Source organism: Watersipora subatra, unplaced genomic scaffold (genome assembly GCF_963576615.1).
Source record: "Watersipora subatra unplaced genomic scaffold, tzWatSuba1.1 SCAFFOLD_27, whole genome shotgun sequence".
NCBI classification, from domain to species: Eukaryota; Metazoa; Bryozoa; class Gymnolaemata; order Cheilostomatida; family Watersiporidae; genus Watersipora; species Watersipora subatra.
In genome coordinates, this window is record NW_027045397.1 from 866490 (window position 1) to 893643 (window position 27154).

The 27154-nt window shown below is 34.6% G+C and overlaps 2 protein-coding genes across 2 annotated transcripts in view; one reads left to right on the plus strand and one right to left on the minus strand.

Moving 5' to 3' along the window:
• LOC137410439 (sacsin-like) overlaps positions 1-27154 on the plus strand; it is a 276408-nt gene that overhangs the window by 78422 nt on the left and 170832 nt on the right. The window lies entirely within an intron of this gene.
• LOC137410427 (uncharacterized) lies at positions 1118-8497 on the minus strand. Its single transcript, XM_068095846.1, has 16 exons — positions 8330-8497; positions 7509-7706; positions 7076-7221; positions 6606-6839; positions 6298-6480; positions 5963-6069; positions 5698-5793; positions 5194-5425; positions 4722-4840; positions 4136-4353; positions 3719-3929; positions 3473-3593; positions 3116-3178; positions 2494-2679; positions 1973-2182; positions 1118-1582 (listed from the first exon to the last, which is right to left on the minus strand). The coding sequence occupies exons 1-15, from the start codon at positions 8414-8416 to the stop codon at positions 1978-1980; spliced, it is 2406 nt and encodes an 801-aa protein (XP_067951947.1). The 5' UTR covers positions 8417-8497; the 3' UTR covers positions 1118-1582; positions 1973-1977.

The window sequence follows — 27154 nt, forward strand, 5'->3', positions numbered from 1 at the left end:
TATACTTACACATTACTTAAAATACACATACAATTCATGTATATGTTCATGTTTACTTACACATTACTTAAAATGCACATACATTTCATGTTTATGTTCATGTTTACTTACACATTACTTAAAATGCACATACATTTACATATATACAGCTGTATTCATGTCTGGCCCTCCTGATAAGGCCTGGTTACCTGTTTGGCCCTCCAGCAAAAGTATTTGGGCACCCCTGCCGTATAGCTTCTGAGTCCAGCATCAAGAACCGGAAACAAAAATGCTGTTTCCAAACAAACCCGATCGACATACTGATCTCTAATGGAATATTCTTACCTCGCTCTCAACATCTCACTTTTTTGCATAGATTTTATTTTTTTACAAAAAAGGTAGTTTCTTCTAGAAAATGTTGTCCTCTTTCAAATGGTGTATGATACAACAATCAACTTTAAAGCAACTGCCAATGAGAGTAATATGTGTTGGTTAATGTTGCGGCCTCTCCATTATAACTTTTATAAAAAATAGAGCTCCCATATATGCTTCCGCTGGCCATGGAACTCTGAAACTATACGGCTCTGATCAAAACGAGGAAGTAGCTTTGTTGATATTTGGTACGCTGTCTTCCAAACTTCAGTTCATGATTGAGCAGTTGTTTATAGAAAAATGCAATGTCGCTGCAGATTATGTAAATTTTGGGAACTGATCATCTTTTCCTCAACGCCGAGAACAAAAGTTAATTCAGTTTTTGTGTGTGTACCATTGAATGGAGTGAACTTATACTCTCAGTGAGAGTCTCTCACTTTGGGTGGTAAGCTATAAAAACGCCTTTGGCTTGGCTGATCTAATAAGGAATTATTTACAGTGATGAATAGCACTGCTGCTATACAACTGGTGCAGAATTTTTACATGCCACAACTCACTTACACATCCGCATTTCATCATGTGACTTTTGAAACAGATCAGTTGTAATAGTATGTAACAATATCAAACCAATAATTCTTGATCAAATCAAGTCAGCTGTGATCTACATGTACATAGACAATTCTTGGCACAAATGCAGGCATCAAATCATCAAGAGGCTCAGTTTGATCAAGCTGTCTCAATAAATATAAGTAGGACAATTGGCCAGGCTGTGTCTTTATATCTTTTTACAAATCCCAAAAGCGTTTTAATCCTCACTATTGCTACAGCATAAATTAGAGTTTGACTAACAATGTCTGGTGTTAGCCATTAAAAAGACTCATGTTTGAGCCTCATCCAGGAATCACGTCTGCTTTATGATGTGGTGGATTAGGGGATAAAATGTGAGATAAAGTTTGAAAACACTTACAATGTATATCCAGAATGTTCATTGTATTCTTTCAATAAGTTTTAATATATAAAAACCTTATTTGGAAATACTCAGTAAGATGCTATTCAGACTGTACGAGGATGAAGTCTTACGCCTAACACACCTAAAATAATAAAACAAAATAATGCAAAGGGGTGAGCTTCCATGTCATATATGGGAGATGCTGGAACATTTTCTGATGTAGTAATGGTATCTTCTTGAGCCACTGGCAACTGATCATCATTCAGTGTGTCATAAGATTTACTACAATAATAACAAAAGAAAGTGTTACTAACAGAAAGTATACAAAAGTGTTAACTAACAAATGAGACTTGAGATGTACTCACATGCATCTTATCAACAATAATGAAAAGTAATTCCTAAAACTGATCAATAAAATTGATTAAATGATAAAAGATTTAAGGAGATGGTTTTTTAGATTTATAATATTTTACACCTATGTTCCATTCAAACATGTGGATCGGACAGCTGCGAATAAAAATGCATGGCCTGCTGATATTCTCACAGAGCTTTGGACGTGTAAAGAAGAAACCATTATCATTCATAAGACATCATCATTTATAAATTCTGGTGAGTACAGTTAATTAAAAGCGCAAGTCACAGCCATAGACTATTCTATACCTATAAACATACCGGTATCATTTCTTGGAGTGAGTTTTGCCTAAAGAAATGGTTCTTTCCACACAGAATAATAAACTGTGTGGGGCAGGTTGGTTCTTCTTGGTTTCCTTCCCATAGGCATGTTCAGCAGCCTTCCTACGAGAACCTCCATGTTGGCTCGTTGTTGTGCCGAGTGGCCTTTTTCTTCTGGCCACTGCTGAAGGCTGCACTCCAATTTTAGTCCTGTAATTATTATGATATTTGTTCTTTTTCATGTGAAATATGTTTTTCGTTATGTCTTACATGGTACAAATCTGATGATACTGTGATTAATCACAAAACTTTATCCAGAATATCTGATGAGGAGTGTCTGACACCAGCCAAACTATTAGTCCCAAAACCGCTGGGGGGTGGGCCTAATAGTTAGGCATGTATCAAACGGCTATCAACATTTAATACCATGTGAGGCATGCTTGTACATTAATGTATAACTGACTGACTTGTTATCTAAACTATGGCAATACTACACCCTGCCAATTCACCCTAAAATTCACCTCTTTTGCATAAAACTGTATCCTCCTAAAAACAATGGTGTGTTCAGGAGAGTGATTTTCTGACTCGCTGTACGGGCCTTCCACCGTTCGATGAAGGTCTCAAAGGCCGGACCATACATAGCCGCCTCATAGTAGTTTTCGAGTTTATCCGACATGTCCTTGTGGAATGCATCAATAGCTGCTTGCCTTTAAAAAACTCAATAATATGTACATGATGTGCATATTATAAACAGTAATATCTCCCAGTGTTATGTAATCTTGTCTTTCAACTATTGAATCATCATTGTTCACACAGAGTATGAACTTCGGCATGAATCATAAAATGTACAATCATTTGAGAAACAAAAATCATTACTGAATAAACTGAGCAGGAGAGTAAACACACCACTGGAGTAATGAAGCAAGAAGCAGAAGGTGGTAAGTTTGTTGAACAGAGAACATAGGACAAGGGGCTTCTGACATGATTTTATCAAATCAATCACCACAGTGGCAAATAATATACATCAGGTATGTTATGCGATGATGATTGCTGACATGTCATAACAGGCATGTGTGACAAAATAGCTTATAAATGAAAAACATGTATAAATATGATGATCATGTGCCTTGTCTCGTGGCCTACCATTTCTGGCGCTGTAGTTCAGAAACCTTTGGTATCACATCCACTTCTGAATAACTGTTCTCGCTAAAATGATAAAAACAAATGAATTGTTCACAAAATGTAACATATCCAGCTATCTAATGAATTTTAGTGTTTGAGTAATCATGCCCACATATGACCAAACTTTATATTGTATAACACAAGTAGGTTCTAGTTGAAAAAGATTATTTATACTTTCGTACTGCAAGTGGTTCGAATGAATTCTTCGTCTCAAAAAATTCCAATCTTTAGTAATAGTAAGCTTTATGGCTGACTTTTGTTAGTCATACATGACCACTCCATTTTACGAAGCGAAGATGGTTAATACTAGGCCAGTACCTTTTAACAATCTCTTCGTATTCAAGATGTTCTTCTACTTCTCTTTCTGTACTAATTGTTTTATTATTTATACAAGTATTGTGGTGGAGCGGCTCCAACCAGCCTTTCTGTGCTTTCTGACCTGTACAATAGTTTAGAATGTTTTATGAGAGTTCACTGTGAATAGTCAAACTTTACATCTAACAAGGCTAAGCAAACTAGTTGACTTATTATCATTTTAAACAGTAATTAGTCCTATGGTATTACCTGTTGAAAGCCAAAACAAAACCTCCCTTTGGTGCTGGAGTGGCTTATAGTGGTGTGCATTTGTTCCACATTCAAATGCACTCTCCATCACAGCCCACAGGTGCTTACACAGGTTTCCTGTGTTTCCATAAGTGCAGCTACACAAACCTAGATCAGCTTGGACGAGTCTCTTGGTCTTCCCTATGACCACCTCATACTGGTCACCAACCTTCTGCAAAGACCAAGTAAGTTATATATACATAAAAAACCGTAAGGTCATTATTGCAGCAGAACTTACTATACTTGAGGAACGCTTAATGGGAATATCAAGAAATCCGACACAAGACATCTCCCCTGTAACTCAACTTACCCTACTCTAAAATTACGTCCAATAACATAAATTGAACTAATCCACCTCATGTACCACATGCTACTCACATGCTTTATTGTTGCTGATGAAGTTGCAGGTCGTTTCCTTCTGTGTCTAAGCTCTGTCCTGCCATGGGCAATATCAAGAAGTCTGTTACAAATTGAATTCTCAAATTTTGTGATCAGATACTCCGTCAAATGGACACAGTTGAACGCTCTAGCTCGATGAAGAACTGTGTCCTTGAGGAGTCTGAACGCTGCCTCCACAAAATTGTTGGTGTTGTTACCTTAAAGATCGAACATAGATGTTAAGTATAAAATAAATAATTTGGTAGCACAGGCCCACATAAAATCATACAAGAGGCAATATATAATAAAGCTAAAAGGCCATACAATTGGTGCTTAAATGAGTATAAACTAGACAAATGAAAGGACAATAACATTCCATGCGATTTCTTCTCATACATAATATCAATTGCAGACTCATGCCAAGCATTGAACTTTGTGGTATACACTATATGTATGACATGCAATGCAACACCACATTCAATTGACCATAGCCCATGGATACACCTAAAAAGCTAAGAAGGTGAAGAGCAGAAGCAAGGAACAGTGAACAGTGGATTGCATGCAACAAGCTTCTTTTAATAGCCACCTCTTGTGAGACTGCTCTGGCGGAAGCACAAAGCCCAAAGACTTCGCCTGCCATGTAACACGCCAAGATAATTGGCATAATTTGGATATTTTGCCAGACACGAATGGTCACTCTCATAGCTATAAATCATTAAGGAAGTTGTTAATAGCTGCTTGTTAATCAAATCATCAAATATACATTTAAAGTATGCCAGATAAATTACAAAGAATTACACCTAGCCTAACTATTAGTCATCAACCCTCCTGGGGTTTGGGGAATAATAGTTAGGCTAAAATTACACCAAATAAACACTAACATATACATAACAACACCAAGGATTGGTGCTGATATTCTGCTTTTATTATTTTCATTATCCATAACACAGGGTAATCATTGCTGCTCCATTTCTCGCTCCAAAATATCAGTAGGTATTTGAAAATTGCTTTCTGAATAATACAAATATCAAATACATAGCATTATAAATTATACTTACATTTCCATGTATTCAGATTCACTATCGCTGTAGAGAAGCCTACGAAACAGTTCCATGCATGTGTTACGATCTCTCAAGTGGATCCTGTTGTGGCTGTTCCACAGCCATCTCCACACCGCTTGCTGTATGTGGAATGTGCAAAGCAGCACTCGACTTTCTGGAAACACAGTGTTAATGGCCGCATGTTCTGCCTTTGAGTCATCAACCATAAACAATGTTGGTCCAACTAGGCCTAAAATTGTTGAACGATGGGTGTTGATCATACCAAACACGAAGAAGGGCAGAGATGGGTTCCTTGTCATCAAAACACTGATTGCCAAGAGAAGTTTTTATGTGATTTGTGAAATGCATTGTTCTGGGTACTACCAAGTTCACTCATTAACCACTAAACAGAGTGGGGATTTTTTTCACGTGTCTCTCAGCCTACATTGTTTTTTCGAGTACCAACATTCAATGAATTATAGTTTCAGATGAATTATCTTCAAAAAAATAATAATGAAAAACCTCTGTTATAGAAGCCAGAACTGTCAGCAAGCTGTTTGATCTGGTCTAATCCCATGGTGATGGCATCTTCACTTTCACTTGTGGTCAGAAATGCACCTGCAATAAAATCACAATATGTTTAGTTTGGGTTTTTCGATGTTCTAGCATTTCAAAACCTTCATGGCTTTTTGCAACTATAGCATGCATTGTCTTGAACAACAAAAACATCAAATCAGGTTGTTATTAGTGAATGAAGAATTACATTGTATTTAAATTTTATTCATACCTAAAGGGACACCTCCTCCATGGCAATGGGTTAGAAGTAGAAAGAGGCGGGTCTGGTGACCGTCCATTCCACCACTGGCATCTAAAAACACTATCTCTGCAGACTCTCTGCAACAGATTATGTGCCATGTATGTTATTTTCACTGCCAGTTTGAACATAAAGGCGCATTTAAATGATAAATAACAATAAATGACACTGAATGACAATTAATAGAGGAATATAATCAGTGGTTGGGGTCAGTGGTTGGGGTCACTAAATCCTATATCCTATCTAGTAAGTGCATGCTGTACATAGACTATACCTATGTAGAGTCACAGTAATGTTTAGAAGCTGACCTTAAATTGTGTGAGCGCTCCATCAGTGGAGTTATCAGAGAAACAACCATTTGGCCGCTCTCTGTTAGACCTGTCAAAAACTTGACATCCTCATTCTCCAATTTTATTTGTAGAGCCTCTCTCATCTCTGCGGTTGTCTTTTGAAATTCACCATATTTGATTTTTTTCAGTTTGTTATAAAGTCTAAAAAGCAAAATATGAGAATTGCTAGCAATTTGAATGGTTATCAAATAATTTGTAGGTCAGACAATGTACGCGGAGCGTATAAACAATGTTCAACTGGCCTTTCCTTCACACAAATTATATACCTTGAGCAGAACTTGGATGATGGGATGATTGACCTGTTCGCAAGTTTGACAACATCCTCTTCCACAGTCATTTTCAAATGACTTAAAGCTGAGATCGGAGAATGTCCATCAACAAAAAGCTGTTCTAGTGCTCTAGTGGTTTCTTCAGAGACACGATTCTTTCCATATGAAGCAGCAGAAGCTGTTTGGTGGTTGTGGGCCAAATTGAGCTTAACCACTGCTTCACTAGATCCCCTTGAAACAGAAAATATTTATTTCTATTAACTAATCTGATGAATTCAGTCCAACAGTCGCTTAACAAGTTACAAAATCCTTTTAGAGGCATAGAATCAGGGGTAACAATGTTTTATTTAATTGTTATGTTACCGATTGATTTTGATAACCGATTTTGGTTTGAAATACAGGCATTACCTCAAAATGTATAAATCCTAAAGCAATTGATAAGAGAGACTCGCTATATTCTAACTTACATGTTTCCCTTTGACTTTAAATTTATTGTGAGCGTGGCTGGACATCCAGTGTTTTTTATGTTGGAATATTTTCGCTTCCTCTTCTGCTTATTTTTGCAGCTATGCTTGTTTTGATACTGTGTTTGATGCTGACAAACAGCTCTAAGCTGAAAAAGGTACGTAATATATTAGATCCACAGAGTACAAACATGACAGTGTATACTATACTTGCACCAATCCAATGCCCTTGAGGTTCTTCTTTCACAACTGTATAGTGTGTCGGACTCGGGTCTTGTGCCCGACTTGTGTCTTTCGAGTGTGGTGAGGTTAGAAAACGATTGAATCTGTTTTTGAGTCACAACCAGCGATTCTGGTTATACATTGCAGGCTGGTGATAAACCTGGTTTAACAACACTAGAGTATTTTCATACCTATTATACTTGTGATAACTTACACGAAACAGGAGTCTTTCTGTAGGCTTCCTGATTTCCTTTGTGCGCCATCTGTTGTTTGCCTGAAACGAGGCCTTCCAAGCCAAGATATCGGATTTTGATTTTAGTTCCTTCACAGAGAAGACAAAGGTCGTCTTGGAGGTTATTCGGACCATCTCGTGCTTTAGAAGGTGGTAGGCAAAACCTTCAGGTAGGATATTCTAAGAACAAAAAGTATCATCAAATACCTTCATTGGTGAACACATCACAATCATACTCAGACCATGATTGATAGCAAAGATAAACTGTATAGTTGCTTCGTCATTAGTAGTTTGACCAATGTAGTGAGTAGCTGGCGGCAAATGCCCACCAACCTCCCCCAAAATAATGTAATGGGGCAAATGAAATGCATGAATTTTGGGAGATTTTGACAACCAGGTGTCATATTAAAGCGAAGTACTTCTAAAAGATGAGCTCATTTATGAAGCGCCTCATATAATTTGGACAGAGTAGGCTTGACTTAAAAGACTGATTCATAATATATGCTTGGCAGGCATGATATTTATTCTGTGAAGCAATTGTATGAGAAAAGGTTTTCTTTGGCTTGTCTTTGGTATGAGCAAGCAAAATCGAGTTCAGTATTCAGTTAGATAACACAAAGTGCAAGTAGAGCAAGTAGTTCGTGATTGATTTTGTTACAATGTAGTTATATACAAAATTAAAAATCAAATTATTTTATCTCTGCTCTACTCTTCCCCTAACTTAACTGAAGATAAAAGAACTGACAGACAGACCACACAGGACAGTCTCTTGAGTCTTGTTTTCAGTTCATGTCATGCCTTACTTTACAAATGCTGTCCCATTCTGATACTTCCACTTCTTGGTGACTGGCTGCTGGTTTTTCACAATGATATGTGTGGTCAGTGCTCATGGTATGATAGGTGTCTGATTCAAGCTTGCTGAAAGAATCTTTTCTCCAAGATAGGGAAGATGCAAGTTTAGTGTACGAGTTTAGAACGTGTAGTTTAGAACGCGATAACGAGCGAGAGGAAATTAGCTACGAAATTAGCTAGGAAATTAGAATAAGTACGCTCGGCGTACTTGGCGCTCGCGGGTAAACCCAACAACCCATTATTCCTACCTCCCGCGCGCGTTCTCATTTGGGGTGCTAATTTCCTCTCGCAGCCGGGTCACGAACTCAAGGATTTTCGCCACGCTCATACAAAACAAAAACAAAGCTTGTTTTTGTTTTGTATGAGCGTGGCGAAAATCCTTGAGTTCGTGACCCGGCTAGCCCGTGATGTTTACGCACCAAATATGGCTAACAGACTTTTTAACAGACTTTAGTATGATCTCTATTTATATTACTATATTTTGCTTTTTTTAAATATTTATTGATTAAATAAGTCAATTGTGAATAGCTGAGATAAGTATTTATTAAACAATAATGACGTTTTTGGTTATTTTCTGATCACTATCTCACTGAGTAAAAACCCGGTAACGCCATGGAAAACTCGGGGAAATCCTTTTCGTCAATGCTATTTGATTGGCTTAGCTCAAGTGCGAAACTGCGCATCTCTTTCCTGAGTGCTTGGGAGAGTGCAATGTTGCATGGAGTCTGATGTTTATTCTTTCTACAGACTTGAATTTACAGTTTGGAATAGTAAATGAATTTCATGCTCACGAGTGATTCGACTAGCGACGACACTGGATCTCCATATATAAAAGCCATGCGCATCATAACGGAAACTAGTTGTAAATCTTCTGGTGATATTTGAAATTTGAATTTCTTTGGTGTATGTATCGTCATAGTTAAGTTATGTATGCTACTTACAGGTCTCATGACCACCCTGAAAACCGTTGATTCAAAAATTGACTCCTTGTCGGGCTCCTTCAAAACATTGAATGATAATAGTGAGTCAATTAGAGAGGTTGTAGTAACCAAAAATCAAGAACTTGTGTCAAAAATGGACTCAGTGTCCGGTTCCTTGCAGACACTGAGGGAGGGCAGTGAGTCAGTTCGAGAAGTGGTTACTCAAAATAACGAACAGAAGGAAAAAACAACTCGTGCACTACTTGAGTCTATGGAGACTCTACAAAACAATAGTAGCTTTGCTGATGTTGTTAAACAAAATAGTGAGATCACTCAGATTGCTAAAAGGGTTGAAACAGGTCTTAATATACAAACTACTATCTTAGAAAAAGAGTGTAAAAAATTCAATGCAATAATTCACAACCTGGAGGAAATTAGTTCTAGACCTCACAGCGATGAAATTCATGGCATTCTCACAAATATTTCTTTTAATGGTAGAGACCTTAAAGATAGTAGAAGGTTGGGAAAAACAGGTGGTAGCAAACCAAGACTCGTTAAACTAGAGTTCTTCACTGAATCTGACAAGTGGGAGTTTCTTAGTAGATACAACAGACTTAAGCAAGCTAAAAACTCCTTTGCAACATTAGATCTTACTCAAGAGGAAAGGGCAATTGAGTTTGAATTACGTAAAAAAAAGGGAACTTGCTGAGAAGCATGAAGGTGTGAAGTTTCGGGTTAGAAATGGTGTAACTCACGAGTTTGAAAAAGATACATGGTCAACTACTACAAAATAGGCTCATTAAAAAACAAAATAACTTTTCTTTTATGGAATGCCAATGGCCTAAGAAACAAGACACACTATTTGCAACATATAATTGATAACCATCATTCATCCATTCTAGCAATCACTGAAACAAAATTGACAGCTAGCATAGGATATGCCGAACTTTGCCCAGGGTATACATATTATAGAAGAGATAGGCGAACAGGTATTGGTTTGGGAGGTGGGGGTGTTGATTGCTGTATCCAATGATTGTCCATTGATAGTCACTGATTGCTTTATATCTGACAGCTCAGAAATTTTGTCTCTGTGCTTAGACTGCAGTGGTTACCGTTTCAACTTTGCCTGCTATTATAGACCGCCCAGGCAGGCTGATTTTAATGACCTTTTGCTATGGTATGAAGAAGTAACCTGTCCCAATATTATAGTATCTGGGGATTTTAATCTTCCAGCAATAAAATGGTCTGATAATAAAAAGGGTGCCGCTAAGCTCAATGATAGAGTAGCTTTGCATCAAAAATTTGTTGATTTTGTTGATATTAACTGCCTAACTCAAACAATAACAACACCAACACACATAGATGGCAATGTACTAGACCTGGTGATATCAAACTTGGATATAGATGTTACATTATGTGAACCTAGTATCAGCGATCATCACATAATATTCAACGAAATAACAATTCCTAGTAAATATATAATCAAAGACACTATACATACTCCTCAGGCTGGCTATTTTCAGTTTAACAGAGCAGACCAAGAAAAATTAGATCAATCTTTTTCTGATATATACTTTCAAATACGTCACCTGTCAACACTGCCACATACTGGTACAGAGCAGTTGGGGTCTATTTTCACAGATTTGTTTTCTAAGGTAGTAGAACAAGCTGTGCCCCGGGGAGCACCAGGCAATAAGAGAAAGTCATGGATAACACGTAGCACTATTCGGCAACTTAGAAAACGAAATAGACTGTACAAACATTTGGTACAAACCCAAACTGAGGAGCCTAAGGCACGACTAAAAAGTCATGCTAAACATTGTAAAAAACTAGTGGAAGCCGACTATAGAACATACATAGATCACCATATTTGCAAAGAACTTGACAATGGCAACACAAAGCCATTATTTAAGTATAAAGTCTGTTATTCTCCATCAGTGGTGACGTGTATGAAGTATGTTATTCTTCACCATTGGTGAAGTGTATAAAGTCTGTTATTCTCCATTATTGGTGAGAAGTATAAAGTCTGTTATTCTCCCTTGTTGGTGAAGTGTATGAAGTCTGTTATTCTCCATTATTGGTGACATGTATGAGGTCTGTTATTCTCCATTATTGGTGACGTGTATGAAGTCTGTTATTCTCCATTATTGGTGAAGTGTATAAAGTCTGTTATTCTCCATTATTATTGAAGTGTATAAAGTCTGTTATTTTCCATTATTGGTGACGTGTATAAAGTCTGTTATTCCCATTATTGGTGACATGTATGAGGTCTGTCATTCTTCATTATTGGTGAAGTGTATAAAGTCTGTTATTCTTCATTGTTGGTGAAGTGTATAAAGTCTGTTATTCTCTATTATTGGTGACGTGTATAAAGTCTGTTATTCTCCATTATTGGTGACATGTATAAAGTCTGTTGTTCTCCTTTATTGGTGAAGTGTATAAAGTCGGTTATCCTCCATTATTGGTGACATGTATAAGGTCTGTTATTCTCCATTATTGGGGAAGTGTATAAAGTCTGTTATTCTCCCTTATTATTGAAGTGTATAAAGTCTGTTATTCTCCATTATTGGTGACAGGTATAAAGTCTGTTATTCTCCATTATTGTTGACGTGTATAAGGTCTGTTATTCTCCATTATTGGTGAAGTGTATAGTCTTTTATTCTCCATTATTATTGAAGTGTATAAAGTCTGTAATTCTCCATTATTGGTGACGTGTATGAAGTCCTTTATTCTCCATTATTGGTGAAGTGTATGAAGTCTATTATTCTCCATTATTGGTGACGTGTATAAAGGCTGTTATTCTCCATTATTGGTGACATGTATCAAGTCTGTTATTCTCCATTATTGGTGACCTGTATAAAGTCTGTTATTCTCTATTATTGGTGACATGTATAAAGTCTGTTATTCTCCATTATTGGTGACAGGTATAAAGTCTGTTATTCTCCATTATTGGTGAAGTGTATAAAGTCTGTGATTCTCCATTACTGGTGAAGTTTATAAAGTCTGTTGTTCTCCATTATTGGTGACATGTATAAAGTCTGTTGTTCTCCATTATTGGTGAAGTGGATTAAGTCTGTTATTCTCCATTATTGGTGAAGTGTATAAAGTCTGTTATTCTCCATTATTGGTGAAGTGTATGAAGTCTGTTATTATCCATTATTGGTGACAGGTATAAAGTCTGTTCTTTTCCATTATTGGTGACGTCTATGAAGTCTGTTATTTTCCATTATTGATGACGTGTATAAAGTATGTTATTCTTCATTATTTGTGAAGTGTATAAAGTCTGTTATTCTCTATTATTGGTGACGTGTATAAAGTCTGTTATTATCCATTATTGGTGACATGTATAAAGTCTGTTGTTCTCCTTTATTGGTGAAGTGTATAAAGTCGGTTATCCTCCATTATTGGTGACATGTATAAGGTCTGTTATTTTCCATTATTGGTGAAGTGGATTAAGTCTGTTATTCTCCATTATTGGTGAAGTGTATAAAGTCTGTTATTCTCCATTATTGGTGAAGTGTATGAAGTCTGTTATTATCCATTATTGGTGAAGTGTATAAAATCTGTTATTCTCCATTATTGGTGACATGTATGAAGTGTGTCATTCTCCATTATTGGTGAAGTGTATAAAGTCTGTTATTCTCCATTATTGGTGAAGTGTATAAAGTCTGTTATTCTCCATTTTTGGTGACGCGTATAAAGTCTGTTATTCTCCATTATTGGTGACATGTATGAGGTCTGTCATTCTTCATTATTGGTGAAGTGTACAAAGTCTGTTATTCTTCATTGTTGGTGAAGTGTATAAAGTCTGTTATTTTCTATTATTGGTGACATGTATAAAGTCTTATTCTCCATTATTGGTGATATGTATAAAGTCTGTTGTTCTCCTTTATTGGTGAAGTGTATAAAGTCGGTTATCCTCCATTATTGGTGACATGTATAAGGTCTGTTATTCTCTATTATTGGTGAAGTAGATTAAGTCTGTTATTCTCCATTATTGGTGAAGTGTATAAAGTCTGTTATTCTCCATTATTGGTGAAGTGTATGAAGTCTGTTATTATCCATTATTGGTGAAGTGTATCATGTCTGTTATTCTCCATTATTGGTGACATGTATGAAGTCTGTTATTCTCCATTATTGGTGAAGTGTATAAAGTCTGTTATTCTCCATTATTGGTGAAGTGTATAAAGTCTGTTATTCTCCATTTTTGGTGACGTGTATGAAGTCTGTTATTCTCCATTATTGGTGATGAGTATAAAGTCTGTTATTCTCTATTATTGGTGACGTGTATAAAGTGTGTTTTTCTCCATTATTGGTGACGTGTATGAAGTCTGTTATTCTCCATTATTGGTGAAGTGTATAAAGTCTGTTATTCTCCATTATTATTGAAGTGTATAAAGTCTGTTATTTTCCATTATTGGTGACGTGTATAAAGTCTGTTATTCCCATTATTGGTGACATGTATGAGGTCTGTCATTCTTCATTATTGGTGAAGTGTATAAAGTCTGTTATTCTTCATTGTTGGTGAAGTGTATAAAGTCTGTTATTCTCTATTATTGGTGACGTGTATAAAGTCTGTTATTCTCCATTATTGGTGACATGTATAAAGTCTGTTGTTCTCCTTTATTGGTGAAGTGTATAAAGTCGGTTATCCTCCATTATTGGTGACATGTATAAGGTCTGTTATTCTCCATTATTGGGGAAGTGTATAAAGTCTGTTATTCTCCCTTATTATTGAAGTGTATAAAGTCTGTTATTCTCCATTATTGGTGACAGGTATAAAGTCTGTTATTCTCCATTATTGTTGACGTGTATAAGGTCTGTTATTCTCCATTATTGGTGAAGTGTATAGTCTTTTATTCTCCATTATTATTGAAGTGTATAAAGTCTGTAATTCTCCATTATTGGTGACGTGTATGAAGTCCTTTATTCTCCATTATTGGTGAAGTGTATGAAGTCTATTATTCTCCATTATTGGTGACGTGTATAAAGGCTGTTATTCTCCATTATTGGTGACATGTATCAAGTCTGTTATTCTCCATTATTGGTGACCTGTATAAAGTCTGTTATTCTCTATTATTGGTGACATGTATAAAGTCTGTTATTCTCCATTATTGGTGACAGGTATAAAGTCTGTTATTCTCCATTATTGGTGAAGTGTATAAAGTCTGTGATTCTCCATTACTGGTGAAGTTTATAAAGTCTGTTGTTCTCCATTATTGGTGACATGTATAAAGTCTGTTGTTCTCCATTATTGGTGAAGTGGATTAAGTCTGTTATTCTCCATTATTGGTGAAGTGTATAAAGTCTGTTATTCTCCATTATTGGTGAAGTGTATGAAGTCTGTTATTATCCATTATTGGTGACAGGTATAAAGTCTGTTCTTTTCCATTATTGGTGACGTCTATGAAGTCTGTTATTTTCCATTATTGATGACGTGTATAAAGTATGTTATTCTTCATTATTTGTGAAGTGTATAAAGTCTGTTATTCTCTATTATTGGTGACGTGTATAAAGTCTGTTATTATCCATTATTGGTGACATGTATAAAGTCTGTTGTTCTCCTTTATTGGTGAAGTGTATAAAGTCGGTTATCCTCCATTATTGGTGACATGTATAAGGTCTGTTATTTTCCATTATTGGTGAAGTGGATTAAGTCTGTTATTCTCCATTATTGGTGAAGTGTATAAAGTCTGTTATTCTCCATTATTGGTGAAGTGTATGAAGTCTGTTATTATCCATTATTGGTGAGATGTATAAAGTCTGTTATTCTCTATTATTGGTGACAAGTATAAAGTCTGTTATTCTCCATTATTGGTGAAGTGTATAAGGTTTGTTATTCTCCATTATTGGTGACATGTATAAAGTCTCTTATTCTCCATCAGTGGTGACGTGTATGAAGTATGTTATTCTTCACCATTGGTGAAGTGTATAAAGTCTGTTATTCTCCATTATTGGTGAGAAGTATAAAGTCTGTTATTCTCCCTTGTTGGTGAAGTGTATGAAGTCTGTTATTCTCCATTATTGGTGACATGTATGAGGTCTGTTATTCTCCATTATTGGTGAGATGTATAAAGTCTGTTATTCTCTATTATTGGTGACAAGTATAAAGTCTGTTATTCTCCATTATTGGTGAAGTGTATAAAGTCTGTGATTCTCCATTACTGGCGAAGTTTATAAAGTCTGTTATTCTCCATTATTGGTGACATGTATAAAGTCTGTTGTTCTCCATTATTGGTGAAGTGGATTAAGTCTGTTATTCTCCATTATTGGTGAAGTGTATAAAGTCTGTTATTCTCCATTGTTGGTGAAGTGTATGAAGTCTGTTATTATCCATTATTGGTGAAGTGTATAAAATATGTTATTCTCTATTATTGGTGACGTGTATGAAGTCTGTTATTCTCCATTATTGGTGAAATGTATAAAGTCTGTTATTTTCCATTATTGGTGACGTCTATGAAGTCTGTTATTTTCCATTATTGATGACGTGTATAAAGTATGTTATTCTTCATTATTTGTGAAGTGTATAAAGTCTGTTATTATCCATTATTAGTGACGTGTATAAGGTCTGTTATTCTCCATTATTGGTGACATGTATAAAGTCTGTTATTCTCCATCAGTGGTGACGTGTATGAAGTATGTTATTCTTCACCATTGGTGAAGTGTATAAAGTCTGTTATTCTCCAATTTTGGTGAGAAGTATAAAGTCTGTTATTCTCCATTGTTGGTGAAGTGTATAAAGTCTGTTATTCTCCATTATTGCTGACATGTATGAGGTCTGTTATTCTCCATTATTGGTGACATGTATAAAGTCTGTTATTCTCCATTATTGTTGACGTGTATAAGGTCTGTTATTCTGCATTATTGGTGAAGTGTATAGTCTTTTATTCTCCATTATTAATGAAGTGTATAAAGTCTGTAATTCTCCGTTATTGGTGACGTGTATGAAGTCTTTTATTCTCCATTATTGGTGAAGTGTATGAAGTTTATTATTCTCCATTATTGGTGACGTGTATAAAGGCTGTTATTCTCCATTATTGGTGACATGTATCAAGTCTGTTATTCTCCATTATTGATGACCTGTATTAGGTCTGTTATTCTCTATTATTGGTGACATATATAAAGTCTGTTATTTTCCATTATTGGTGACAGGTATAAAGTCTGTTATTCTCCATTATTGGTGAAGTGTATAAAGTCTGTGATTCTCCATTACTGGTGCAGTTTTTAAAGTCTGTTATTCTCCATTATTGGTGACATGTATAAAGTCTGTTGTTCTCCATTATTGGTGAAGTGGATTAAGTCTGTTGTTCTCCTTTATTGGTGAAGTGTATAAAGTCGGTTATCCTCCATTATTGGTGACATGTATAAGGTCTGTTATTCTCCATTATTGGTGACCGGTATAAAGTCTGTTATTCTCCATTATTGGTGAAGTGTATAAGGTCTGTGATTCTCCATTACTGGTGAAGTTTTTAAAGTCTGTTATTCTCCATTTTTGGTGACGTGTATAAAGTCTGTTATTCTTCATTATTGGTGACATGTATAAAGTCTGTTGTTCTCCTTTATTGGTGAAGTGTATAAAGTCGGTTATCCTCCATTATTGGTGACGTGTATGAAGTCTGTTATTCTCCATTATTGGTGATGAGTATAAAGTCTGTTATTCTCCATTATTGGTGAAGTGTATAAAGTCTGTTATTCTCCATTATTGGTGAAGTGGATTAAGTCTGTTATTCTCCATTATTGGTGAAGTGTATAAAGTCTGTTATTCTCCATTATTGATGAAGTGTATGAAGTCTGTTATTATCCATTATTGGTGAAGTGTATGAAATCTGTTATTCTCCATTATTGGTGACATGTATGAAGTCTGTTATTCTCCATTATTGGTGAAGTGTATAAAGTCTGTTATTCTCCATTATTGGTGAAGTGTATCAAGTCTGTTATTCTCCATTTTTGGTGACGTGTATGAAGTCTGTTATTCTCCATTATTGGTGATGAGTATAAAGTCTGTTATTCTCTATTATTGGTGACATGTATAAAGTGTGTTTTTCTCCATTATTGGTGACGTCTATGAAGCCTGTTATTTTCCATTATTGATGACGTGTATAAATTATGTTATTCTTCATTGTTGGTGAAGTGTATAAAGTCTGTTATTCTCTATTATTGGTGACGTGTATAAAGTCTGTTATTCTCCATTATTGGTGACATGTATAAAGTCTGTTGTTCTCCTTTATTGGTGAAGTGTATAAAATCGGTTATCCTCCATTATTGGTGACATGTATAAGGTCTGTTATTCTCCATTATTGGTGAAGTGGATTAAGTCTGTTATTATTTTCCATTATTGGTGAAGTGTATAAAGTTTGTTATTCTCCATTATTGGTGAAGTGTATGAAGTCTGTTATTATCCACTATTGGTGAAGTGTATAAAATCTGTTATTCTCCATTATTGGTGACATGTATGAAGTCTGTTTTTCTCCATTATTGGGGAAGTGTATAAAGTCTGTTATTCTCCATTATTGGTGAAGTGTATAAAGTCTGTTATTCTCCATTTTTGGTGACGTGTATAAAGTCTGTTATTCTCCATTATTGGTGATGAGTATAAAGTCTGTTATTCTCTATTATTGGTGACGTGTATAAAGTGTGTTTTTCTCCATTATTGGTGACGTCTATGAAGCCTGTTATTTTCCATTATTAATGACGTGTATAAAGTATGTTATTCTTCATTATTGGTAAAGTGTATAAAGTCTGTGATTCTCCATTACTGGTGACATGTATGAGGTCTGTTATTCTCCATTATTGGTGACATGTATAAAGTCTGTTATTCTCCATTATTGGTGACAAGTATAAAGTCTGTTATTCTCCATTATTGGTGAAGTGTATAAAGTCTTTTATTCTCGATTATTATTGAAGTGTATACAGTCTGTTATTCTCCATTATTGGTGACCTGTATAAAGTCTGTTATTCTCTATTATTTGTGACAGGTATAAAGTCTGTTATTCTCCATTATTGGTGAAGTGTATAAAGTCTGTGATTCTCCATTACTGGTGAAGTTTATAAAGTCTGTTATTCTCCATTATTGGTGACATGTATAAAGTCTGTTGTTCTCCATTATTGGTGAAGTGTATAAAGTCTGTTATTCTCCATTATTGGTGAAATGTATGAAGTCTGTTATTATCCATTATTGGTGAAGTGTATAAAATATGTTATTCTCCATTATTGGTGACATGTATGAAGTCTGTTATTCTCCATTATTGGTGACGTCTATGAAATCTGTTATTTTCCATTATTGATGACGTGTATAAAGTATCTTATTCTTCATTATTTGTGAAGTGTATAAAGTCTGTTATTCTCCATTGTTGGTGACGTGTATAAGGTCTGTTATTCTCCATTATTGGTGACATGTATAAAGTCTGTTATTCTCCATCAGTGGTGACGTGTATGAAGTATGTTATTCTTCACCATTGGTGAAGTGTATAAAGTCTGTTATTCTCCATCATTGGTGAGAAGTATAAAGTCTGTTATTCTCCATTGTTGGTGAAGTGTATAAAGTCTGTTATTCTCCATTATTGGTGACATGTATGAGGTCTGTTATTCTCCATTATTGGTGACATGTATAAAGTCTGTTATTTTCCATTATTGGTTACAAGTATAAAGTCTGTTATTCTCCATTATTGGTGAAGTGTATAAAGTCTTTTATTCTCCATTATTATTGAAGTGTATAAAGTCTGTTATTCTCCATTATTGGTGACATGTATGAAGTCTGTTATTCTCCATTATTGGTGAAGTGTATGAAGTCTATTATTCTCCATTATTGGTGACGTGTATAAAGTCTGTTATTCTCCATTATTGGTGACATGTATCAAGTCTGTTATTCTTTATTATTGGTGACCTGTATAAAGTCTGTTATTCTCTATTATTGTTGACAGGTATAAAGTCTGTTATTCTCCATTATTGGTGAAGTGTATAAAGTATGTTATTCTTCATTGTTGGTGAAGTGTATAAAGTCTGTTATTCTCTATTATTGGTGACGTGCATAAAGTCTGTTATTCTCCATTTTTGGTGACATGTATAAAGTTTGTTGTTCTCCTTTATTGGTGAAGTGTATAAAGTCGGTTATCCTCCATTATTGGTGACATGTATAAGGTCTGTTATTCTCCATTATTGGTGAAGTGGATTAAGTCTGTTATTCTCCATTATTGGTGAAGTGTATAACATATGTTATTCTCTATTATTGGTGAAGTGTATGGAGTCTGTTATTATCCACTATTGGTGAAGTGTATAAAATCTGTTATTCTCCATTATTGGTGACATGTATGAAGTCTGTTATTCTCCATTATTGGTGAAGTGTATAAAGTCTGTTATTCTCCATTATTGGTGAAGTGTATAAAGTCTGTTATTCTCCATTTTTGGTGACGTGTATAAAGTCTGTTATTCTCCATTATTGGTGATGAGTATAAAGTCTGTTATTCTCTATTATTGGTGACGTGTATAAAGTGTGTTTTTCTCCATTATTGGTGACGTCTATTAAGCCTGTTATTTTCCATTATTGATGACGTGTATAAAGTATGTTATTCTTCATTATTGGTAAAGTGTATAAAGTCTGTTATTCTTCATTATTGGTGACAAGTATAAAGTCTGTTATTCTCAATTATTGGTGAAGTGTATAAAGTCTGTTGGTCTCCGTTATTATTGAGGTGTATAAAGTCTGTTTTTCTCCATTATTGGTGACAGGTATAAAGTCTGTTATTCTCCATTATTGTTGACGTGTATAAGGTCTGTTATTCTCCTTTATTGGTGAAGTGGATCACGTCTGTTATCCTTCATTTTTATTGAAGTGTATAAAGTCTGTTATTCTCCATTATTGGTGTTGTGTATGAAGTCTGTTATTCTCCATTATTGGTGAAGTGTATGAAGTCTATTATTCTCCATTATTGGCGACGTGTATAAAGTCTTTTATTCTCCATTATTGGGGACATGTATCAAGTCTGTTATTCTCCATTATTGGTGACCTGTATAAAGTCTGTTATTCTCTATTATTGGTGACGTGTATAAGGTTTGTTATTCTCCATTATTGGTGACATGTATAAAGTCTCTTATTCTCCATCAGTGGTGACGTGTATGAAGTATGTTATTCTCCACCATTGGTGAAGTGTATAAAGTCTGTTATTCTCCATTATTGGTGAGAAGTATAAAGTCTGTTATTCTCCCTTGTTGGTGAAGTGTATGAAGTCTGTTATTCTCCATTATTGGTGACATGTATGAGGTCTGTTATTCTCCATTATTGGTGAGATGTATAAAGTCTGTTATTCTCTATTATTGGTGACAAGTATAAAGTCTGTTATTCTCCATTATTGGTGAAGTGTATAAAGTCTGTGATTCTCCATTACTGGCGAAGTTTATAAAGTCTGTTATTCTCCATTATTGGTGACATGTATAAAGTCTGTTGTTCTCCATTATTGGTGAAGTGGATTAAGTCTGTTATTCTCCATTATTGGTGAAGTGTATAAAGTCTGTTATTCTCCATTGTTGGTGAAGTGTATGAAGTCTGTTATTATCCATTATTGGTGAAGTGTATAAAATATGTTATTCTCTATTATTGGTGACATGTATGAAGTCTGTTATTCTCCATTATTGGTGAAATGTATAAAGTCTGTTATTTTCCATTATTGGTGACGTCTATGAAGTCTGTTATTTTCCATTATTGATGACGTGTATAAAGTATGTTATTCTTCATTATTTGTGAAGTGTATAAAGTCTGTTATTATCCATTATTAGTGACGTGTATAAGGTCTGTTATTCTCCATTATTGGTGACATGTATAAAGTCTGTTATTCTCCATCAGTGGTGACGTGTATGAAGTATGTTATTCTTCACCATTGGTGAAGTGTATAAAGTCTGTTATTCTCCAATTTTGGTGAGAAGTATAAAGTCTGTTATTCTCCATTGTTGGTGAAGTGTATAAAGTCTGTTATTCTCCATTATTGCTGACATGTATGAGGTCTGTTATTCTCCATTATTGGTGACATGTATAAAGTCTGTTATTCTCCATTATTGTTGACGTGTATAAGGTCTGTTATTCTGCATTATTGGTGAAGTGTATAGTCTTTTATTCTCCATTATTAATGAAGTGTATAAAGTCTGTAATTCTCCGTTATTGGTGACGTGTATGAAGTCTTTTATTCTCCATTATTGGTGAAGTGTATGAAGTTTATTATTCTCCATTATTGGTGACGTGTATAAAGGCTGTTATTCTCCATTATTGGTGACATGTATCAAGTCTGTTATTCTCCATTATTGATGACCTGTATTAGGTCTGTTATTCTCTATTATTGGTGACATATATAAAGTCTGTTATTTTCCATTATTGGTGACAGGTATAAAGTCTGTTATTCTCCATTATTGGTGAAGTGTATAAAGTCTGTGATTCTCCATTACTGGTGCAGTTTTTAAAGTCTGTTATTCTCCATTATTGGTGACATGTATAAAGTCTGTTGTTCTCCATTATTGGTGAAGTGGATTAAGTCTGTTGTTCTCCTTTATTGGTGAAGTGTATAAAGTCGGTTATCCTCCATTATTGGTGACATGTATAAGGTCTGTTATTCTCCATTATTGGTGACCGGTATAAAGTCTGTTATTCTCCATTATTGGTGAAGTGTATAAGGTCTGTGATTCTCCATTACTGGTGAAGTTTTTAAAGTCTGTTATTCTCCATTTTTGGTGACGTGTATAAAGTCTGTTATTCTTCATTATTGGTGACATGTATAAAGTCTGTTGTTCTCCTTTATTGGTGAAGTGTATAAAGTCGGTTATCCTCCATTATTGGTGACGTGTATGAAGTCTGTTATTCTCCATTATTGGTGATGAGTATAAAGTCTGTTATTCTCCATTATTGGTGAAGTGTATAAAGTCTGTTATTCTCCATTATTGGTGAAGTGGATTAAGTCTGTTATTCTCCATTATTGGTGAAGTGTATAAAGTCTGTTATTCTCCATTATTGATGAAGTGTATGAAGTCTGTTATTATCCATTATTGGTGAAGTGTATGAAATCTGTTATTCTCCATTATTGGTGACATGTATGAAGTCTGTTATTCTCCATTATTGGTGAAGTGTATAAAGTCTGTTATTCTCCATTATTGGTGAAGTGTATCAAGTCTGTTATTCTCCATTTTTGGTGACGTGTATGAAGTCTGTTATTCTCCATTATTGGTGATGAGTATAAAGTCTGTTATTCTCTATTATTGGTGACATGTATAAAGTGTGTTTTTCTCCATTATTGGTGACGTCTATGAAGCCTGTTATTTTCCATTATTGATGACGTGTATAAATTATGTTATTCTTCATTGTTGGTGAAGTGTATAAAGTCTGTTATTCTCTATTATTGGTGACGTGTATAAAGTCTGTTATTCTCCATTATTGGTGACATGTATAAAGTCTGTTGTTCTCCTTTATTGGTGAAGTGTATAAAATCGGTTATCCTCCATTATTGGTGACATGTATAAGGTCTGTTATTCTCCATTATTGGTGAAGTGGATTAAGTCTGTTATTATTTTCCATTATTGGTGAAGTGTATAAAGTTTGTTATTCTCCATTATTGGTGAAGTGTATGAAGTCTGTTATTATCCACTATTGGTGAAGTGTATAAAATCTGTTATTCTCCATTATTGGTGACATGTATGAAGTCTGTTTTTCTCCATTATTGGGGAAGTGTATAAAGTCTGTTATTCTCCATTATTGGTGAAGTGTATAAAGTCTGTTATTCTCCATTTTTGGTGACGTGTATAAAGTCTGTTATTCTCCATTATTGGTGATGAGTATAAAGTCTGTTATTCTCTATTATTGGTGACGTGTATAAAGTGTGTTTTTCTCCATTATTGGTGACGTCTATGAAGCCTGTTATTTTCCATTATTAATGACGTGTATAAAGTATGTTATTCTTCATTATTGGTAAAGTGTATAAAGTCTGTGATTCTCCATTACTGGTGACATGTATGAGGTCTGTTATTCTCCATTATTGGTGACATGTATAAAGTCTGTTATTCTCCATTATTGGTGACAAGTATAAAGTCTGTTATTCTCCATTATTGGTGAAGTGTATAAAGTCTTTTATTCTCGATTATTATTGAAGTGTATACAGTCTGTTATTCTCCATTATTGGTGACATGTATGAAGTTTGTTATTCTCCATTATTGGTGAAGTGTAAGAAGTCTATTATTCTCCATTATTGGTGACGTGTATAAAGTCTGTTATTCTCCATTATTGGTGACATGTATCAAGTCTGTTATTCTCTATTATTGGTGACCTGTATAAAGTCTGTTATTCTCTATTATTTGTGACAGGTATAAAGTCTGTTATTCTCCATTATTGGTGAAGTGTATAAAGTCTGTGATTCTCCATTACTGGTGAAGTTTATAAAGTCTGTTATTCTCCATTATTGGTGACATGTATAAAGTCTGTTGTTCTCCATTATTGGTGAAGTGTATAAAGTCTGTTATTCTCCATTATTGGTGAAATGTATGAAGTCTGTTATTATCCATTATTGGTGAAGTGTATAAAATATGTTATTCTCCATTATTGGTGACATGTATGAAGTCTGTTATTCTCCATTATTGGTGACCTCTATGAAATCTGTTATTTTCCATTATTGATGACGTGTATAAAGTATCTTATTCTTCATTATTTGTGAAGTGTATAAAGTCTGTTATTCTCCATTGTTGGTGACGTGTATAAGGTCTGTTATTCTCCATTATTGGTGACATGTATAAAGTCTGTTATTCTCCATCAGTGGTGACGTGTATGAAGTATGTTATTCTTCACCATTGGTGAAGTGTATAAAGTCTGTTATTCTCCATCATTGGTGAGAAGTATAAAGTCTGTTATTCTCCATTGTTGGTGAAGTGTATAAAGTCTGTTATTCTCCATTATTGGTGACATGTATGAGGTCTGTTATTCTCCATTATTGGTGACATGTATAAAGTCTGTTATTCTCCATTATTGGTTACAAGTATAAAGTCTGTTATTCTCCATTATTGGTGAAGTGTATAAAGTCTTTTATTCTCCATTATTATTGAAGTGTATAAAGTCTGTTATTCTCCATTATTGGTGACATGTATGAAGTCTGTTATTCTCCATTATTGGTGAAGTGTATGAAGTCTATTATTCTCCATTATTGGTGACGTGTATAAAGTCTGTTATTCTCCATTATTGGTGACATGTATCAAGTCTGTTATTCTTTATTATTGGTGACCTGTATAAAGTCTGTTATTCTCTATTATTGTTGACAGGTATAAAGTCTGTTATTCTCCATTATTGGTGAAGTGTATAAAGTATGTTATTCTTCATTGTTGGTGAAGTGTATAAAGTCTGTTATTCTCTATTATTGGTGACGCGCATAAAGTCTGTTATTCTCCATTTTTGGTGACATGTATAAAGTTTGTTGTTCTCCTTTATTGGTGAAGTGTATAAAGCCGGTTATCCTCCATTATTGGTGACATGTATAAGGTCTGTTATTCTCCATTATTGGTGAAGTGGATTAAGTCTGTTATTCTCCATTATTGGTGAAGTGTATAACATATGTTATTCTCTATTATTGGTGAAGTGTATGGAGTCTGTTATTATCCACTATTGGTGAAGTGTATAAAATCTGTTATTCTCCATTATTGGTGACATGTATGAAGTCTGTTATTCTCCATTATTGGTGAAGTGTATAAAGTCTGTTATTCTCCATTATTGGTGAAGTGTATAAAGTCTGTTATTCTCCATTTTTGGTGACGTGTATAAAGTCTGTTATTCTCCATTATTGGTGATGAGTATAAAGTCTGTTATTCTCTATTATTGGTGACGTGTATAAAGTGTGTTTTTCTCCATTATTGGTGACGTCTATTAAGCCTGTTATTTTCCATTATTGATGACGTGTATAAAGTATGTTATTCTTCATTATTGGTAAAGTGTATAAAGTCTGTGATTCTCCATTACTGGTGAAGATTATAAAGTCTGTTATTCTCCATTATTGGTTACATGTATAAAGTCTGTTGTTCTCTATTATTGGTGACGTGTATAAAGTGTGTTATTCTCCTTTATTGGTGACATGTATAAGGTCTGTTATTCTCCATTATTGGTGACGTGTATAAAATCTGTTATTCTCCATTTTTGGTGACCTGTATAAAGTCTGTTATTCTCTATTATTGGTGACATATATAAAGTCTGTTATTCTCCATTATTGGTGAAGTGTATAAAGTCTGCGATTCTCCATTACTGGTGAAGTGTATAAAGTCTGTTATTCTCCATTATTGGTGAAGTGTATAAAATCTGTTATTCTCTATTATTGGTGACGTGTATAAAGTGTGTTGTTCTCCTTTATTGGTGACGTGTATGAAGTCTGTTATTCTCCATTATTGGTGAAGTGTATAAAGTCTGTTATTCTCCATTATTGGCGACGTGTATAAAGTCTGTTTTTCTTCATTATTGGTGACATGTATAAAGTCTGTTATTCTCCATCAGTGGTGACGTGTATAAAATATGTTATTCTTCACCATTGGTGAATTGTATAAAGTCTGTTATTCTTCATTATTGGTGACAAGTATAAAGTCTGTTATTCTCAATTATTGGTGAAGTGTGTAAAGTCTGTTAGTCTCCGTTATTATTGAAGTGTATAAAGTCTGTTTTTCTCCATTATTGGTGACAGGTATAAAGTCTGTTATTCTCCATTATTGTTGACGTGTATAAGGTCTGTTATTCTCCTTTATTGGTGAAGTGTATCACGTCTGTTATTCTCCATTTTTATTGAAGTGTATAAAGTCTGTTATTCTCCATTATTGGTGTTGTGTATGAAGTCTGTTATTCTCCATTATTGGTGAAGTGTATGAAGTCTATTATTCTCCATTATTGGTGAGGTGTATAAAGTCTGTTATTCTCCATTATTGGGGACATGTATCAAGTCTGTTATTCTCCATTATTGGTGACCTGTATAAAGTCTGTTATTCTCTATTATTGGTGACGTGTATAAGGTTTGTTATTCTCCATTATTGGTGACATGTATAAAGTCTGTTATTCTCCATCAGTGGTGACGTGTATGAAGTATGTTATTCTTCACCATTGGTGAAGTGTTTAAAGTCTGTTATTCTCCATTATTGGTGAGCAGTATAAAGTCTGTTATCCTCCCTTGTTGGTGAAGTGTATGAAGTCTGTTATTCTCCATTATTGGTGACATGTATGAGGTCTGTTATTCTCCATTATTGGTGAGATGTATAAAGTCTGTTATTCTCCATTATTGGTGAAGTGTATAAAGTCTTTTATTCTCCATTATTATTGAAGTGTATAAAGTCTGTTATTCTCCATTATTGGTGACGTGTATGAAGTCTGTTATTCTCCATTATTGGTGAAGTGTATGAAGTAAATTATTTTCCATTATTGGTGACGTGTATAAAATCTGTTATTCTCCATTATTGGTGACATTTATCAAGTCTGTTATTCTCCATTATTGGTGACCTGTATAAAGTCTGTTATTTTCCATTATTGGTGACGTCTATAAAGTCTGTTATTCTCCATTATTGGTGACATGTATGAGGTCTGTCATTCTTCATTATTGGTGAAGTTTATAAAGTCTGTTATTATCCATTATTGGTGAAGTGTATAAAATCTGTTATTCTCCATTATCGGTGACATGTATGAAGTCTGTTATTCTCCATTATTGGTGAAGTATATAGAGTCTGTTATTCTCCATTATTGGTGAAGTGTATAAAGTCTGTTATTCTCCATTATTGGTGACCTGTATAAAGTCTGTTATTCTCTATTATTGGTGACATGTATAAAGTCTGTTATTCTCCATTATTGGTGACAGGTATAAAGTCTGTTTTTCTCCATTA

What these genes read in the sequence shown, in the direction of transcription:
- LOC137410427 (XM_068095846.1), bottom strand. Translation starts at nt 8,416, where the DNA reads ATGAGCACTGACCACACATATCATTGTGAAAAACCAGCAGCCAGTCAC. An exon ending in TCATCCAAGTTCTGCTCAAG is followed by an intron (nt 6,481 to 6,605) that starts GTATATAATTTG and finishes TTTGCTTTTTAG; the next exon opens with ACTTTATAACAAACTGAAAA. An exon ending in GAACTACAGCGCCAGAAATG is followed by an intron (nt 2,680 to 3,115) that starts GTAGGCCACGAG and finishes AGTTTTTTAAAG; the next exon opens with GCAAGCAGCTATTGATGCAT.